A 17,635-nucleotide genomic window follows, 5' to 3' on the forward strand; every position below is an offset into this window, starting at 1 on the left:
CAATAAAAGCTTCTTGACTTGACTTGAAGCTTCTTGACTTGAAATCTGTTTTTTCCTGCCAAATAACCAAATCTGTAGAAGATTCGATTCCCTTATGTATTAATACTTCCTAGTTGGCATAACAAACAGTGAGGATGTGAAGGGATAACTGAATATTAAAAAATAATCTAATATACAAGACTTGATAACATTTTAACCAACTATATTATTTAGTGCATAAAAAATCTATAAATTCATTTAACAATTAGAAGATAAATACCAAGGCTTCAAAATGCATGTAATGCTTAAAAACAAGTTATAAAAACAATATGACACAAATCAGAAAGAAAAAGAAAGAAAGCAAGGGTAGATCTGACACACTTTCTAAGGGCACTCAAGCTGCATTCGTACTTTTTACTAATCGGTTTTACGGCCATTTCATGTTGCCAGAGTCTGAGGAATGTAGGCCATTCAAAAAAAAAAAAAAAAAGCCAACGCCTTAGTATAGGGCAATGAACTATGAGGGTTATAGACAAAAAGAACAAGAAGGTTATGACTGTTTGTGGCACATGAAAAGCTAAAGCCAAGCCGTGCTATGAATCAATTTACCAAAAAGACACAGAAATGTCCAAATCTTACGTAATGTCTCACTCTTGCTGTAGCATAAAAGATTGAAGAACTACGCAAGTGTAGGTGAGGGCAGAAAGTCTGAGTGTGGAGTCGTGCAGCATTCAAAGGGGGGATCCCGCTCTAGGCGCTCGACCCTGTTCCTGCCAACATGACGCCACATAATCCTCACGCTTATTCCTGCACAAGCAAGGGTTACCAAGCGAACACTCAAACAAATCCTAGCTATTAGAATTGCTTGAAAACAGCACAGATAAAAAAATGGCAAACTTTCACTTTCCGCAAATAGAACAAGAAGCAACATAACAATATGTAAAATTAGAGAAAAGATGAAAGTCATCAGATAATGTAGGAGTCATTGACATTCAGGTGAAGCTGATATTATAGGATTAAAGGAAAAAGATGAATGAAAGAACAAACAAACGGATGTATGCACTCCAAGCGCTGATGTAATAATAATAATAATAATATTAATAATAATTATCATGACATCAATCTCTTAGCTCATGGTGTTCCTCAGGGGCCAATGTTGCCTGCTCCTTTATCATTATGTACATGCTGCACACAGCTCCTCTGTTGTACTGTGTTCTTGAATCTGATTGGTCAGAAGGTGTCTCACTTACAGTACATAAATTCCATCAAAACTATATATATATATATATATATATATATATATATATATATATATATATATATCGTCGCTGTCGGGCGGAAACCTCGTATGTCCAAATTTGGTAATTTCAAATTTTTTCACATATCGATGCTATTGGTCAGTCCCCACGTGGGTCTGTTATTTTTACAAGTTATTAACCAATCTAAAGTCTTGAAAATAGCTTGAGCGCAAATCTCATAACTCCATTGGACACTTCAACTGTCCACCTCTTATATTTCTCCTTAATAAGAGTCGCAACGAATCAACGTAAATGTCTTCAAAACACTGGGCTCAAAGAAAAAAAAATCTTGACCCCTGCTAGTTCTGGTGCTCGTCTGAGGACATGAATTTAGCGCAAGACAATCCACTGCAATGCGGACTAAACCCTGTGCACTGCAGATAAGGTACAGCGTTTTTTTAATTTCTTGAAAAATAGCGGTTTTGGAGATACGAGGATTCCGTCAGACAGCGACGATATATACATACATACATACATACATACACACACACACACACACACACACATATATATATATATATATATATATATATATATATATATATATATATATCGTCGCTATCGATGCATTCTATATATATATATATATATATATATATATATGCATATATATATATATATATATATATATATATAATTTTTTTCCTGTAGTTTCGCACCCTCTTGTACAGTGTCCTTAATCATTCTTTCACCATGTCAGCATTTACACCTGTTTTGTTTTCCCCCCATTTATGTGAAGCAACAGCCATTCAAGTCCCTGTGTATGTTGTTACTATAGAAACATGATTTGAATTCGAGCCAGTAAACAACACACTCTGACCAACATGACAACAAACCAAAAATTCTAACCTGAGAGAGAATCGGGGAGAAAGAACCGTGTGTGATTATAAAGAGGAAGAGACAAGTGAAAAGACAGACAGAGCGACTCTCTCTTCAAAAAGAAGACACATGCTGAAGTTTCAGAGTACGAGTTCGAGTTCATTGCCTTACTTGAGGTGATAACAAATCGTCTCACCTGGCACAAATTCACACAGAGCAGTCTCCGCAAATCAATAATAATAACTATACTGGCAGGGAACCAGATTGGGTTGAAAGGTCACTGGGTTCACAGGAGAGGACATCAATCCACTGACGAAGGGAAAAAGAAGGTTTAAAGCACTCTGTTGTCACACACTTCATTCTGAATCCAAGTCTCTTTGTCTTAATGTACTCTGTCTTGGCGCAGTTCAAGATCCTGTAGAACTGGGAAATGGATAGAAGTGTCTTATACTCTTTCTTGATTTTATGAATGTGAGTTCTATTTGGCTGTATTACAGATTATACAGCATGAGACAGAATTAATATATATAGAAAGATATATGTTAAGTGGAAATGCATTTCAATCTGCCCAACACACTGGACCTACAACTGCAGAAAACCACGCTGGGTTCGTGAGCAATCATCTTCATGTCAGTTTCCACCAGTTTGCCCAGTCTTCCCTGAGCGTTCTTAACATCAAGGTGTTTCCATTGACCGACCCGCCACTCAGAAAGTGATGTCTCTAGAAACGTCTGTATGTGACAATCCCAGCAGATCATCTGCTTTCTCGCACATCAACCATACCATGGTCACAAAATCACATTACGCATATACTCTCTCTTACGTAGGCAGAAACGAGCCTCGGAAATCTGCCTGCTTGTGTGAAGTCCATGTCAACACAAGGAAAACATTTAAAACTCCATAAAGTCACTGACTGATCTGGGAGCCCAGGAGCTTTGAGACACCAACGTTACTCACTGCACAACTGCTCAGCCATTAGTATATTTAATAATTAAGTTACAGTATAAATCAGTGTTAAATTTAGTACATTTAGTAAAGCTCTTATATAATATTCTGCATTTTCCTTAAAGTAACAGTTATTTATTTTTGGTAATCAATTGCTGTCAGTAACTTTAACAGTATTTCTTGATTATAAAGTCTGAAGCAATACCAACTGACAATGTTTGATTAAGAAGAAAAGTGAGCTTTGGTTCACAGAGCAGTGTAGGTTCTTGTCAAATTATGCTTCAATGCATCTCTCAGCCTTGGGCTAGGTCCAGAAATTCGCCTCTGACTTACTAATTAAGAGCACAACTAACTGCTAGGTGGTCATTTCCTGTGTATCACACTCACCCATAACCTCATAAAGGGATCATTTTTTGCACTATTAATTTACCTTATGACCTGACATCAAGTTTTCATATTCGCACACTTTCCGTCTTATTTTTATTTCAAGTGTGGTTTCACGTGAAACGATGACCATCTTAACTGGAAATGCTACGTGAAAGTGGAAGCAGATTTGGAACAAGCACGCTTGGTGGGAAGAGGTGTTTTGTTCCCGCACTGCTCCACAAGAGTCGATAGATTAATTAACAGTGACTTACCATACAAAGCGCTTTGAACCGAGTGTGTGTGTGTGTGCTGACCATAGCCACCGTGACGTGAAGACTTTGACCCCCACCCCCTTAAGCAGTCATTAGAATACGAGTTCTTGCTGGTGACAGGCCAAAATTGCAAAAAAGCTGCACGCACACACACACACACACACACACACACACACACACTCACACAACCCCAGGTTACTAACATTCTTCTAATGGACCCATGTTCTAGTCACTAAGTCACAGAGCACATTCTCAAGGCTAAGCAACGTAATGTTTCGTCTCAGGCCATGCTAGACATAACTGCACATATACACGACTGAAAGGAGTTTATAGTAACTGTGGAAAGTTGAACGTTAATCGCTTGATAAATGAGTATAAATTCTTATCACATCTGTGTAAAGGAAAAACGTCTTCATCTTTCTTTCACAACAGAATTGAATGGGTTTTGGGTAGAATTTGATACCTTTACTCTTTAAGTCCACATCCCATCCATCATCATTTAATGCACCACCTCCTAGAATCTACATGAGCAGCTAACTAACCTTCCATCATCATCACCATCATCATCATAATCACCATCATCATCATCATGCTACGTGGCCAGTTATGACAAGCATGCAAGAATAAACCATGAATAATGAATAATGTGCTGATTTATTCATTATAGGTTTATTGGAGGATTATTCTATTGTTATGATTATTATTATTATTATTATTATTATTATTATTATTATTATTATTATTATTACATGGTGATGGATTGGCTTTCACCAGGATGCATTCTGCATCCATAACAACCTTGAAATCTCTTCCCCATTACCAGGGCTCTCCATCATTAAAATGTAGCTCACAGATTTTATGCCATCTGATTTTATCATATTTTTCAGATGTTCTGGTGTCCAGATAAAGATAACTGTGTGTTTGTAACTTGTCTTGCATGTAAAAACAACCAATCAGTCTGTTTTTCATCCTCAGGTATGTAACTGTATTTGAAGACATGATGTAAACGACAGTGCATCCTTGTTTTCTTTCATCTGAATCCAGTTATATTTTTTCTTTATCTTTGTTGCTGACAGAAAAATCAAGCCGGAAACCACTTGCCAGCTTGAACAGTCATTTTTATCAGTTAGTACTTTAACACACTAAGGTGTTCTAATGAGTGTGTTAAAGCCTGAAGGCACAAATGGGGGTCATGAAATGCTGTGACTTAATGAGGAGTGTGAGGAAAGGAGCACATGCATACAACTGCTCATACAAACCTTACTTCTCTCAATTTCCGTTTTTTTTAAATGAGCACAGATTACTAGGCAAGCAAAAACACGACTGTGCAAAAAATAAAACAGGAGGCTATTATTATTATTATTATTATTATTATTATTATTATTATTATTATTATTTACTAAAATGTTAAAAATCCTTTAGACTGAAACATGTTCATTGTCTTTTCTTCCCTTTACGCGTGCGTCACAGCGCACCACGCGTAAAGGCGCACGAGCGTTACACGGACACGGACACACTTTGGAATATGCGGGAATACTTGTAAAAGCGCTTACGGTGATTGAGAAAATTGAGAAAAACGTCGGACCCACCTTTTTTAAACTCCTCGAGCATGGCGTCTAGCTTGGTGTCGTTGAAGACAAAGTGCAGCGGATGGCTGTAGAACTTGGTGACAGTCTTAAGCGGCGTGCAGTCGTCCGGGTCCACGAAAGCCAGGTCCTTTACCAAGAGCATGTCAATGATGTTGGAGCGCTCCTCCTCGTACACGGGGATGCGCGTGTAGCCGCTCTCCATGATCTCGCTCACCGTAGCGAAGTCGAGCACGGCATCAGCCGCCAGCATGAAGCAGTCACGCAGCGGCGTCATCACGTCCTCCACGGTCTTGGTGCGCAGCTCGAGCGCGCCCTGGATGATGTTCAGCTCCTCCTTGACCAGGTCGTTGTAGGGGTCGGTGACGCGCAGCATCTCGAGCAGCTTCTCGCGGTTGTACACGGTGCCGATCTCCTGACCGAGGAGGTAGTCGAGCAGCTTGCTGACAGGGTACGAGGCGGGAAACGTGAGCAGCATGAAGAACTTGGTGAGAAAGATGGTGTTGGCGCCTACGGCGAGCCCGTGGCGTGAGCATATGGCCTGAGGCACAATCTCACCGAAAATCACGATACCGATTGTGGACATGACCACGGCGATCAGGCCGTTTCCGGCGATGTCATCCAGCAGGATGGTGAGAGTGGTGTTCACGAGCACGTTTCCTAACAGCAGCGAGCACAACAGGTAGTTCCCCTGGCTGCGCACCGGTTCTATTTTACGCGCGTAGTTTTTCTCGCGCTCGGTGCCGCAGTTCTGCACGATCTGCAGCTCCATCGGGTCGAGCGCCATAAGTCCCAGGTTTAAGCCGCTGAACATACCGGAAAGGCAGAGCAGCATGGAGATGAAGATCACCTGGAGCCAAAAGGGGAGCAGAAACTTCCTTTCCTCCACCACGATAACTTTGGTGTCATCACCTTCATGATATATCCACGTGCTTTCTGTCCACGGGTCATGCGTGCCAGCAGGCGTAGATGTGGCGATGCACAAGTAGTACGCTTTGCTCCTCTCAGTCTTCCTCAAAGGTTTAACATCAATCTCTACGACCCCGGACGTCTTGCGACTCAACACGATGTTCGGTAAGATCAAAATGTCCGATGTCCTGATGCCGCACGGGTGCAAACCTGACGTTTCCTCGTGGCTCTTGTTGTCGCCGTTGGAGAGGTCGAGGCTGGCGACGGCGCGACTCCGCTCATGCTCCGTGAACGCGATCTTGGACCACGTCTCGTTGTTGATGTTGTGCCCGTACACGCGCAACTTGACCCGTGAGCGCTCGCTCACCCGTAGATAGCCCCGGTCCATGAACGAAATGTCGTCTGTGTCCTCCAGGCGCAAGCCGATGATGACGGTCTCCTCTCCCCCGCCTTCTTTGGCGCGCGTCGGCGCAATTAAGCAGACGGTTAAGAGAATCAGAGTCGCGGTCCGGACCGGGACAAGTGACGCCATTTTTGCAGCCACCGACGGCTCTGCCATGTTGACAAACCGCTTGAATGAAAATGGCTTTAAAAAAAAAAAGCAAAAGAAAAAGTCAGAGCCAATCGGAGTGCGGCTTCATCTCAGCTGCATATTAGCCTCGGCTCAGCAGCTGCTTGGCTCCACAACTCGGTAAAAACTGACTCCACTTCAGCGCAAACTCGTGCCTCTTCTCCAAGTCCCGGTTACAGGCGACTCAGACCACCAGTCAGTGCTGAGGGGTGGAGAGTTGACGGTTAGAACGGCCAATCAAAAGCCGACAATCAGGACCGCTACATGCAAATGAGCTCGGGCTGAAGTTTCCGCGTGACTTTATTTGTCGTTAATTAACAGGTTCGTGACAGCATCCTGAGATTGTTAATGCATTTATAAGGTGCACAATTAAGGAACAGCGGAATTTTATCACCACAAAGCCGTGTTTAACTACTTCGTATTCTAATATTCAATCAGAAATAGGTCAGAATTTTATATTGCATTTATTTATTTATTTGTTTGTTTATTTTCTCTGGTTTGCCTTCATTAGCCAGTTTCACTGTAGGATATGCTGCTGATATACTGGTGATATACTGGTGATTCGCTGATATACTGGTGATATACTGGTGATTCGCTGATATACTGGTGATTCGCTGATATACTGGTGATATACTGGTGATTCGCTGATATACTGGTGATTCGCTGATATACTGGTGATTCACTGATATACTGGTGATATACTGGTGATTTGCTGATATACTGGTGATATACTGGTGATTCACTGTTATACTGGTGATTCGCTGATATACTGGTGATATACTGGTGATTCGCTGATATACTGGTAATTCACTGATATACTGGTGATATACTGGTGATTCGCTGATATACTGGTGATATACTGGTGATTTGCTGATATACTGGTGATATACTGGTGATTCGCTGATATACTGGTGATATACTGGTGATTCGCTGATATACTGGTGATTCACTGATATACTGGTGATATACTGGTGATTCGCTGATATACTGGTGATATACTGGTGATTCGCTGATATACTGGTGATATACTGGTGATTCGCTGATATACTGGTGATTCACTGATATACTGGTGATATACTGGTGATTCGCTGATATACTGGTGATATACTGGTGATTCGCTGATATACTGGTGATATACTGGTGATTCGCTGATATACTGGTGATATGCTGGTGATTCGCTGATATACTGGTGATATGCTGGTGATATACTTTTGATTCGCTGATATACTGGTATTGTGCTTAACTGTCTCCCTTTTCTTTGACTTCTGAGTGCTGAAAAGTAATGCATACCTTCACGACAAAAACTACATCTCTCACCTACCCTATGATATACACCAAATCAACCAACATGCACATGTTACAGATCACTTCTACAGGAAACTACCAACGTTATAAAATGCCTTAAAATGAACAACCTGTAGAAGTAGAAGTGACCTGTTTCACATAAAAATGTGAGAGTAACCCCTTTAACTATCAATAACATTTAAATGTCTACATTAATAGCCAGAAATCTTTCTATACCTGATCTCTGAACCCTTTGAAAACTCTGGGTAAATTATTCATAGGCCCAGATGTTTTTAGAGTTATTAATGTTTGTAATTAAACATGTTCAATTCAAGGGGTTTCTCATACAGACTAACAGCTATTAAAACTCTATAATAAATATAAGACCTTACATAATGGGGATCATTGCTATAATAATTGTCACTACAGTAAATAAATAAATAAATAAAAGTTTTAGAACCAGTGGATTAGAATTAAATTAAGTTTATACTGTACATTTGCACTATGTGGGTATCATTTATTTATATATTTTATTTAGATGAATTAAATTTTTCTTACAGCATCGTTTGAAATGTTACATGAATGCACATTACATGAACACACGTTACTGCATGCGTTATTATATTATTACATACGCATTATTTTCTTAATCCTTTTCCTTATATGAATCTTTTGATTCAGGTTATTTTATTCAACAATTTACAGATTAATACTTTGATTAATTTGCTGTGCTTTCACTTGCAGCATGACTCCTGAGGGCCACAGCACAGCCCTGTGGATGAAGCCACACTCGCACTTCCCAGCTGCTCTGCTAGTTCAAATGGGCTCACAGGCATGACCTGAGGGAAGAAGAGGAGTCATAACTCAGTGGAACAATTGCATATATAAAGTCATAGCTTTTTTAGGAGTTCAACAAACTCAGTAGTTTAACAGTAGTGCAATAAACAGTACTCTGGAAAAGTACAGAGAGAGTACTGAATGAGTACTCATTAACGCCGTGTCCTTGGTTTGATTGGTTGGGGGTGTGTTTATGATTCCTCTTGTAGAATGTTATGGGTGATCAAGAATCAGCACAAACATACTGTAGGTACAGATTTAAGATTTACTAATGATAAGTCTCACAATTGTACATTGTGAAAATCTTTTCTCTTCTACTAATGAAACATGCATGATAAGAGCTCAGAGATTATGTAGCTGTTTATCTGATGTTTATCTTATCAGTGTGACCTGGGAACACGAATTCTACAAGGACCAAATAGCCATAAAACAATGCTGCAGCTTTTGAGTGACGTTCTTGAGTGGTACGTGAGCCCATCAGCATCAACAACTTCATTGTCTTAGCACTACAGAACAAATAGTGAAGGAAGGATGTTACTTTGATGTTGAGCGCAGTGTATCACTTTAATGTTCGTGAGCTCTGTTTTGGTTTAACTGCACAAGATGACGATGTGATAAAAAAAAACTTTTTTTTAAAAAACTAATTTTACTTTGAATTATAAGCAATTTATGTTGCAATAATTTATTTATTTTGTTTAAATTGAAATATTTATCAGGTGTCAAGTGAATATGGTGTTCATTGGTTGGTTGTGGACTTTTGTTATTTACATGAGAAGACTGCCACATTGGAGTCGTATAAGTTAAAAAAAGTGACGCTTTAAGAATTGTGGTTAAGGTGTTGGCCTACCGATAAGAAGGTTGCGAGTTCGAATCCCAGGTGTACAGTACTAAGTCGCCTCTGCTGGGCCCCTGAGCAAGGCCCTTAACCCTCAATTACTCAGTCGTATAAAATGAAACGCTCCAGATAAAAGCACTGGCCAAATGCCATAAATGTAAATGTAAATACTGACGTGTGAGTCATTCTGGGTGAAGTTCTTCTTCAATGTCATGAGTTTGTCATTTCAGACACCTGCTACATCATATCTCTGATGCTAAAACTGAGGGAACGATACTGTCTGTTATAGAACAGGATAAAAGTTTTGTTTATGTGTTGCTATAAATAGGCCCAAAATCCAAATGGTGGTTTCTTATGTCTAAATGAGCATAGTGGCCATGAGCCGTTCCGATAAGGTGGCATTCCTTCATTAGAAGGTTATTAATGCATCTGTAGTGTTAAGCAGTGAGGCAGCTGTTTGGCCTTGGAGAGTATGTGGTGCTTTTGGGTCACCAGTAAAGTAACAATGAACATAACAAATATGTCCATATAAAAGGACAGACATAACAGTCTACAGTGATTTTTTACAGGGCCATCAAGACACAATCATGTTTTACTGAGCGACAGGACAGACGCATGGGTGTGTTTTTTGGTATTACTAAGAAAATTAACATAATAATTACATTTATTTTGTAACATACTTCAATTAAAGTAATTTATGCTTTTTTTTCTTTTTCTGTTACTCACTCATCTGTACAAACCTTGGGTTTGGCCAGGCATGATCCTGATTTTGTGCTGCTCTGTGCTGGAGTCTGGAAAGTGAATTCTTCAGCAAACCTGGAGTTCTTCAAGATGTTGGCCACATCTCTGTCCACCTCCATCACCTCATTCACCTGCGCAACATATTATTCTGTAACTACAATTCTGTACGCGCCTGCACGATACTGTAGTGAAACTTGCATATTGATACGGTATTAGATATGCATGATGAAGCAGGATGTATTACTGTATGTGTATCTTTTCACTTTTTCAAGTATTTCATACCTTAAATGTAAACTGAGCATCAAACTCAAATTTCTCTTCTAATCCTGTAATGTTTCCATCGTACATTACAAGACAGCGATCCTTCTCAGAACTCTTTGGTAACTTGAAGAGACGGTACGTAGCAGAGACAAACTTGTAGTCAGCTAGATTCAAAACAAACACAGTGATAGTGTTGCCAAAAATGAGCTTCAAAGAAAGCGATTCTGTTAATACAGAGAACATGATTAAATGAGGACATGAAGATAATTGGTGTGAGGGTAGAGGATGCAGAGGATAGAGTTAGGTAGAAACAGATGATTCAATGTGGTAACCCTTAACAGGTAAAGCCGGAAGTAGAAGAAAAAATTTCAACGAATAAAGCACAATATCTTAGAATGAAAAGGCCAGTTTAAAACTATAACCCCTTTACCTAGAAGTTTCTCGAGCTTCTCGTTGCCTACAGAAATGACACTAGCTGTGACCAGTCGGGGTTTACAGAACCCAACTTCCTCTGCCAGTCGCACGAGATCCTCCCACCAAAGAGCTCCACTCAGACACTCACCTGAGGCAGGAAAATTATTATAATGTCATTCTACATGACATTATGAAATGCACAGAAATCTATTCCTCTTACCAAGAAGATCATATTCTTCTAGAATGAATTTCGGTTATTTGTCAAAAGTTAAATTGTCATAAATCCAAAAATGTCATTTAGGTTTGAACGACAACAGCTTTAAAAATGTCCCGAACTGAGATGTAACTCCTGCTTTCCCTGTATTCATAATGACACCTTTGTTGTTTCTGCAATGACTGCCAAATAAATCTTGACCCATAAATGAATACCATAATAATTTACATTAATGTTACCGAAATGAATTAGCGTGAACATGTGTATTTCAACTTTAATACACAAGAAAAGTGTATTCATTGGTTGTATTGAATAATAAACTGAATAAACCAAAGAACAGTCATTTTGTTTTAACACATTACCCCTTGTTTATACCAACACTAAGAAGAAACAGCAAAAAATAACAAACTGACTAAAATACAGAAATGTATGCATTTGTGCTGTATCTAGACTCTTAAGATCAAAGATTAAATCAATATTTCTGTGGAGAAAGTTTCTCAATTTTAGTGTCACAGCTGCTTAACTTGTTAGATTAGATGATTAGCAGCCTGAGAAGGGTTTTTCAATACTTTCTGGACCAGTGCTTTTAAACACAAGCCCTTGCCTTTATGTCGAAGCATACACGCTAGCAAAATCCAGACCCAAGACTGAAAAGCAGGTTTTAATATTTACAACAGAACACCAGAGATGTTGCTGCATCAGTCAATGCAGGTATATTTCATTACCATTTAAAAAAAACATAATTTAATACATTTGATATCTTATTTGTTTATCCATGGTACGTTTAACATACGATATTGTGACGCTAGCACATGCAGTAAGCTGTTATGTACAGGAATATTAATGTAATTACATTCAGGGTCCACAAACTTCTCAATATGTGAAGCTGCTATACTGTATCCGACATAAAATATGAGATTTGAACAATTCTCTCACCCCACAAAACTCTGTTGGCTCTAAGAGATTCTGAAATCGGGGCATCGCTGTAAACATCACTGAAATACAGCTCTCCCCCTTCCTGAAAAGCAAACAGAAAAATATTTAGACGTTTCACATTTTAGATCTCTACTGGAACTCTACTGCACCAGACTACATTAAAAGTATTATATTTATTCATGTTTTTGATATGCTTGAGAGAAAGTACCTTCAAGACCTGGTAAGCCTCTCTCAGAACTCTAGCCTTGTCAGGTGAAAGGTTCACAACACAATTTGATCTGGCAAAGAAATCCCAATGTCATGGCTTTATAATAGCTAGTAATAACACACCATTTATTAGTATGTACATTTTCCTGAAAGTTTTTGCTCAGATCACAAAAAAAGTAGAAATATTTCCCAGGTAAAACAATTTTCCCTAGTTAAACAACACTTTTAAATGTACAATAAATTAAACAATAAATCAAATGCTTATTTATTTATTTTTTTATTTTGTGTCTGGACAAAAAAAATCAACTGACTTTATCAAAATCTACACATCGCTGAGGTAAATGAAGTTCATCACTTACTTGAAAAAAAAAACATCAATTAAAGTTAAAAAATATTTTCTCTGTGTATTCTTCACATATGAACATAAATTCAGCTCCAGAATTATTGGCACCCTTGATAACAGTTCGGTGTATAAATATGAGTTAATTCCACACACTTTATTTCATCGGCTTTATGTAGATGTATGTAAATGTCTTACATGATTATGTCATAAGAGTTCTCCTCCAGCCCTGCTTCCCTCAGCTCCTCGATGTATCCTTGAACAAAGTCAACATTTGGCTTCTTATATCCAAACCTCTCCATGTGATAGTCGATATATTTCCTAGCAACCTCAAGCTATAAAACAGTATAAAAGTCTAATGTTAGTGCCGTCTGTTCAAACAGAACCGGATGTTCCACAACTGTCATGTATTCTTTATTTCTACTACATCGTTGTTAAATTCTGCTAAATTCGTTGGTCAGAATGTGATGATTAATTTTTGATAACATCAGCTCTGACAGTAGTTGCAAGACAAATCAGTTTGTTGTTCAGCCATGTGGTTGCGTGCTAACACACACCTTTGATATCATCAACCAGACCCACCTGATCTTCTGTCATATCGAGTCCAGTGATGTGTCCGTTCTTGCCCACCAACTGACTGAGCACGTAGCAGTCACGTCCACTTCCGCAACCGAGATCCAAAATCCTGCAGCCCTCCACACACTCAGGAACAACCAAACCACAGCCATAGAACCTGAGAGAAAAGAGACAGAGTCACTTAGCTTACCAGCAGGGGGATCCCAAAGACTGCTCATAAGTCAGTATGTTTACAACATAGTCATATGTGCTGCCTGAGTCACCTCAGACTTGCTCATTGGGGATAAATACATACACATTGTGAACTATATATATCTAATAATAATCTTGAATTTTTTATTATATTAATTCTTTATATTATTCCTTATGTTTACCTTCTGTTCTATGTTTATATTCTGTAAAGCTGCTTTGAGACAATGTCTATTGTAAAAAGCGATATACAACTTGAATTGAAAACTTGGATTGATAACGGAGAGGTACAATGGTATAAAACATGAATAGTTGTGTGACACTGTCCTGTGGGATGGAATTAGTCATACTGTGCATTCCTAATAAGAACAGGCCTACTGGGCATTTTAAATAAAATACAACGACAATTACATAGCCTTCATGAGCCAACCTTTGATATAAAGTAGACACTATATACATAATTTCTACCAAGAAATCTCTAGAAGGCAGAGAGAAAAAAGAAACTGATCATTAAACCCATCAGTGGATAAAAAAGGAAACAGAAAGTAAAAACTAACAAAGACACCACAATCCCATCAAGTTGGCTTTAAGTGGCTTACAAGACTGAGTCAAAATCCTCTGATAAAGCCAAAGGAAAAGTAATCGCGATGACAAGGAAGTGTGCATCTCTGTCCGTTCTCTTTAAAGAATTATCTTCAAGATAAAACAAAGCAATTAAAAATCATACAATTAAAGCCTATAGCTAATGATACACTGTAGATGATAGCACCTCTGTATTTAATATTTACAGTTAGGCTTATTTAAAGTTAGGCTTTAATTACATACTATACTTATTATAAACAACCTACTACATTTAAAATGTATCGTCTTCAAAGCTATAACACAAGTTCAGCTTAATATGTTAAGAATACGGTTTACAAGTATACAGAGTTTGCTGTTACTTTGCTAAGACATCTGGGTGAACCTCAGTCAGAGCTTTCCTAATGAAGTCAGGGATGGGTTTGGCAGACGGGACACAAGCATTGCTCTTCAAATCAGAACTCTGCTTCAGAATTTTCCCATAGTATTCCTGTAACACAAATTCAACATGAAAGACACTGCAATATTTGTTGTAAGGGACAGGATTTACATAAAAAAGCCAAACCTACAAAAAGCAATTTTATAACATATTCCATATTTTCAAATTTTTAATAAAGTCCCCCAAAACAGTTAACTTACTCTATTTTACTCCATTACTCTGAATAAGCTATACTGGAATGTATTATATCATGATACCTGTTTTCAAGAAATGCAATATTTAAAAAATATATATTATTTTTATCAGTTCAGAATTTTTTATTTTTTATTTTTTTTTATATATAGCACACGTTATACAACAGACGTTGCCCAAGGTGCTTCACAAGCAGTCGTATAAAACACTTAATTTAAAAATTACATGCAAACAACAATACAGTATAAGAAAAATAAAAAACAAGCAGACATTAAAACAAAAGAAAGCTACCCTATCACTAGCAAAAACACAACGGCCAAGCCACCTCAGACCGCCCCCCATGCTACATCTAATAAATGGGTTTTGTATGTTTTGCAAGCAAGCCAGAGCTTTTTTATCAATCCCAACATACAGAGAATTACAATAGTCCATTTTAACACTCAATGACAAGCTGCATTGTTACAGGTCCAGGTCCATGGACATTATTTATGACAAAATACATATTACTCATATCATGCTTCCTAAAACCCTCATGATGTCGTGCAGCTTTGTTTTTATATTTTATATACCCAATTTTTCCATATTTGGTCCAATTCCCACATTTTTATGTCTCTGTTTATTTCATAACAAATACCCATACAAGAATGTGCTTACATGTTAAGATCACAATACACCATGATCTCTTGATCTCCTGGAACATGGAATCCGGACAAACCTGGATAATCGCCCCACTTTAGAGGCCTATTACGAGAAGTCTACTACATAATATGTGTGATATATGTATTAATATGTATTTTGGGAAATCATTTAGTGCAGTCTAATAAGGAAATAATTAGCGCTGTATCAAGCTATTATTAATCCAAACCAGCAAAAACAATACAGTTCAAGGTTCTAATTGGTTTTGCTGTTTTTTCCCCCATAGATTTTCAATAGAATTGCCTTTGGACCCAAACATACCTTAACATTGTCATGAATATGTTCAGCAGCTGGTTGACTGTAAAAAACAAAACATGTTACAGGCATTAATCAATTAAACGGTTATATTGTCAGCTGAACTTTTCACACACACACATAAATCTAATAAAATTATATTAATATTAAATTATATTAATTTTCTGTTGTTCAAATGAACAAATCTCTAGGCTTCACGATACTCTAAACTGTTCATCCATATGTTTGTATATCACAGATTTATATTTAATTATTACACAAACTGAACAAATAGTGATGAACACAGCGGTCAGGAAAGGTGGTGTTGATAAAAGTGGCATGTAACAGAAAAGCATGATAGGATAAAGGCTTTCAATAGTTAATGTCTGTGAATAACAGTGTACCAATAGGTTAATTATTGCCTTGTAATGCTTATGTAACAGGACAGGTTTATGACCTGAAACAAGAACAAATAATACACACAATAATATGTAATTAAACCCACAAGTTACAGTATTGTTAATAAAATGTAACCTTTTAGGAAACTAATGCCAGACTTTAGGAGTTCTCAGTTTCTCTTATTATTTAGCAGGCTTTTATTTAAGCTTCCTTCCTACTACACAACCAGCTGTCTTTAAAGAACCAAAATACAAATTTCTGACCTAAAATAATATATAAACGTTCCTTGAATTTACAATTAATAACCTCGTGCTTTGGATATAATTGTATTCAGTGTTTCCGACTTGATTTATTTAGTCTTAAAGTATCTTTTACAATATAATACATTTGTTTAACCGTCTCATACAGTATCTTGTATGTATCTCTAACTTAAAAGAGTATCTTCAGTTGTACACATGCTACAGTATATTAAAGCTTAAATTAGCTTATATTGACCTACCTGTGTACTCCTTCCATTTTCTCCACCTGAGTCGACTCTCAAACCGAACTGATACCTAAACCGAAACCATTCTGCCGCGTAATCTAATTCCCTGATTCCCTGAACCGATTCTCACAATCCTCGTTCACACACAAATGGCTGAATCCCAAATGTCCAGAAACCCCAATTATGTAGCACTGCTAAAGAGACATATTTCTCCCCACTGGAAGCGGAAGTAAAATTCACGAAAACATTTACCGCAGAAAGCAGAAAGGTGGCGCAAATCTGCCTGCATTAGCCCTTAATATATAATATAATATATATGTGTATATATATATATATATATATATATATATATATATATATATATATATATATATATATATATATATATATATATATATATATATAGAGAGAGAGAGAGAGAGAGAGAGAGAGAGAAATAAATAGTTCTTGTGTAATTAATTCGAGATCACACGTGAAGAACATGAACACTTTATCTCCTGAAATCGCACGTGGTCACTTACATGCCAACACGTTCATGTCAACAATGAATGAATAAGTAAATAAATAAATAAATAGTGAGAAAACAACACAGAAACATAATCCCCATCTGTCTGATATGCAATATTATAATTAGATAATATTATAAGTATAGCACTTCTGCCATACAAGATATATATATTTAAAGATGTGAGAATGGTGGGTAGAATGGATGATGAAGGAAGTGAATGGTTAACTAGATAAACCTTATCAATGCTATTCAACTTCAAAACTCTCATATTCCCATACAATATATTGCTCTCATATTCCCAATACAAAAGAAAAGTGAGATTAAGGCTACAAATACCAGAAAACATAGAGCTAAGAGAAAAAGACAAAGAGAAGCAAAAAAGAAGAGAATAGAAAAAGCAGCAGAAGAAATAAAATAACTGTTGAATAAAATAAAGAATATGAAGCTTCAGGAATGAAGACATCAATGGATGAAAAAGGATCAGATGCTGTACCTAGAGAGCTGGAAGAAGATGATTCCAAGATT

At 37.6% G+C, this 17,635-nt stretch overlaps 2 protein-coding genes across 2 annotated transcripts in view; both read right to left on the reverse strand.

Annotated features, from left to right (window-relative positions):
- cnnm2b (cyclin and CBS domain divalent metal cation transport mediator 2b) overlaps positions 1-7,340 on the reverse strand; it is a 28,184-nt gene extending 20,844 nt beyond the window's left edge. Inside the window, exon 1 of the mRNA XM_060861049.1 lies at positions 5,269-7,340. Within this exon, the coding sequence (XP_060717032.1) occupies positions 5,269-6,733 (1,465 nt within the window). The 5' untranslated portion in view covers positions 6,734-7,340. The remainder of the gene's footprint in view (positions 1-5,268) is intronic.
- Positions 7,341-8,540: 1,200 nt separating this feature from the next.
- as3mt (arsenite methyltransferase) lies at positions 8,541-16,833 on the reverse strand. The gene is made up of 11 exons (XM_060860641.1): positions 16,618-16,833; positions 15,747-15,783; positions 14,521-14,648; positions 13,397-13,547; positions 13,013-13,149; positions 12,476-12,545; positions 12,268-12,349; positions 11,134-11,265; positions 10,725-10,867; positions 10,442-10,573; positions 8,541-8,868 (listed from the first exon to the last, which is right to left on the reverse strand). Exons 1-11 carry the CDS (start codon positions 16,632-16,634, stop codon positions 8,764-8,766), a joined length of 1,134 nt encoding a protein of 377 aa, XP_060716624.1. The 5' UTR covers positions 16,635-16,833; the 3' UTR covers positions 8,541-8,763.
- Positions 16,834-17,635: the final 802 nt, after the last annotated feature.

Source organism: Tachysurus vachellii, chromosome 24 (genome assembly GCF_030014155.1).
Source record: "Tachysurus vachellii isolate PV-2020 chromosome 24, HZAU_Pvac_v1, whole genome shotgun sequence".
NCBI classification, from domain to species: Eukaryota; Metazoa; Chordata; class Actinopteri; order Siluriformes; family Bagridae; genus Tachysurus; species Tachysurus vachellii.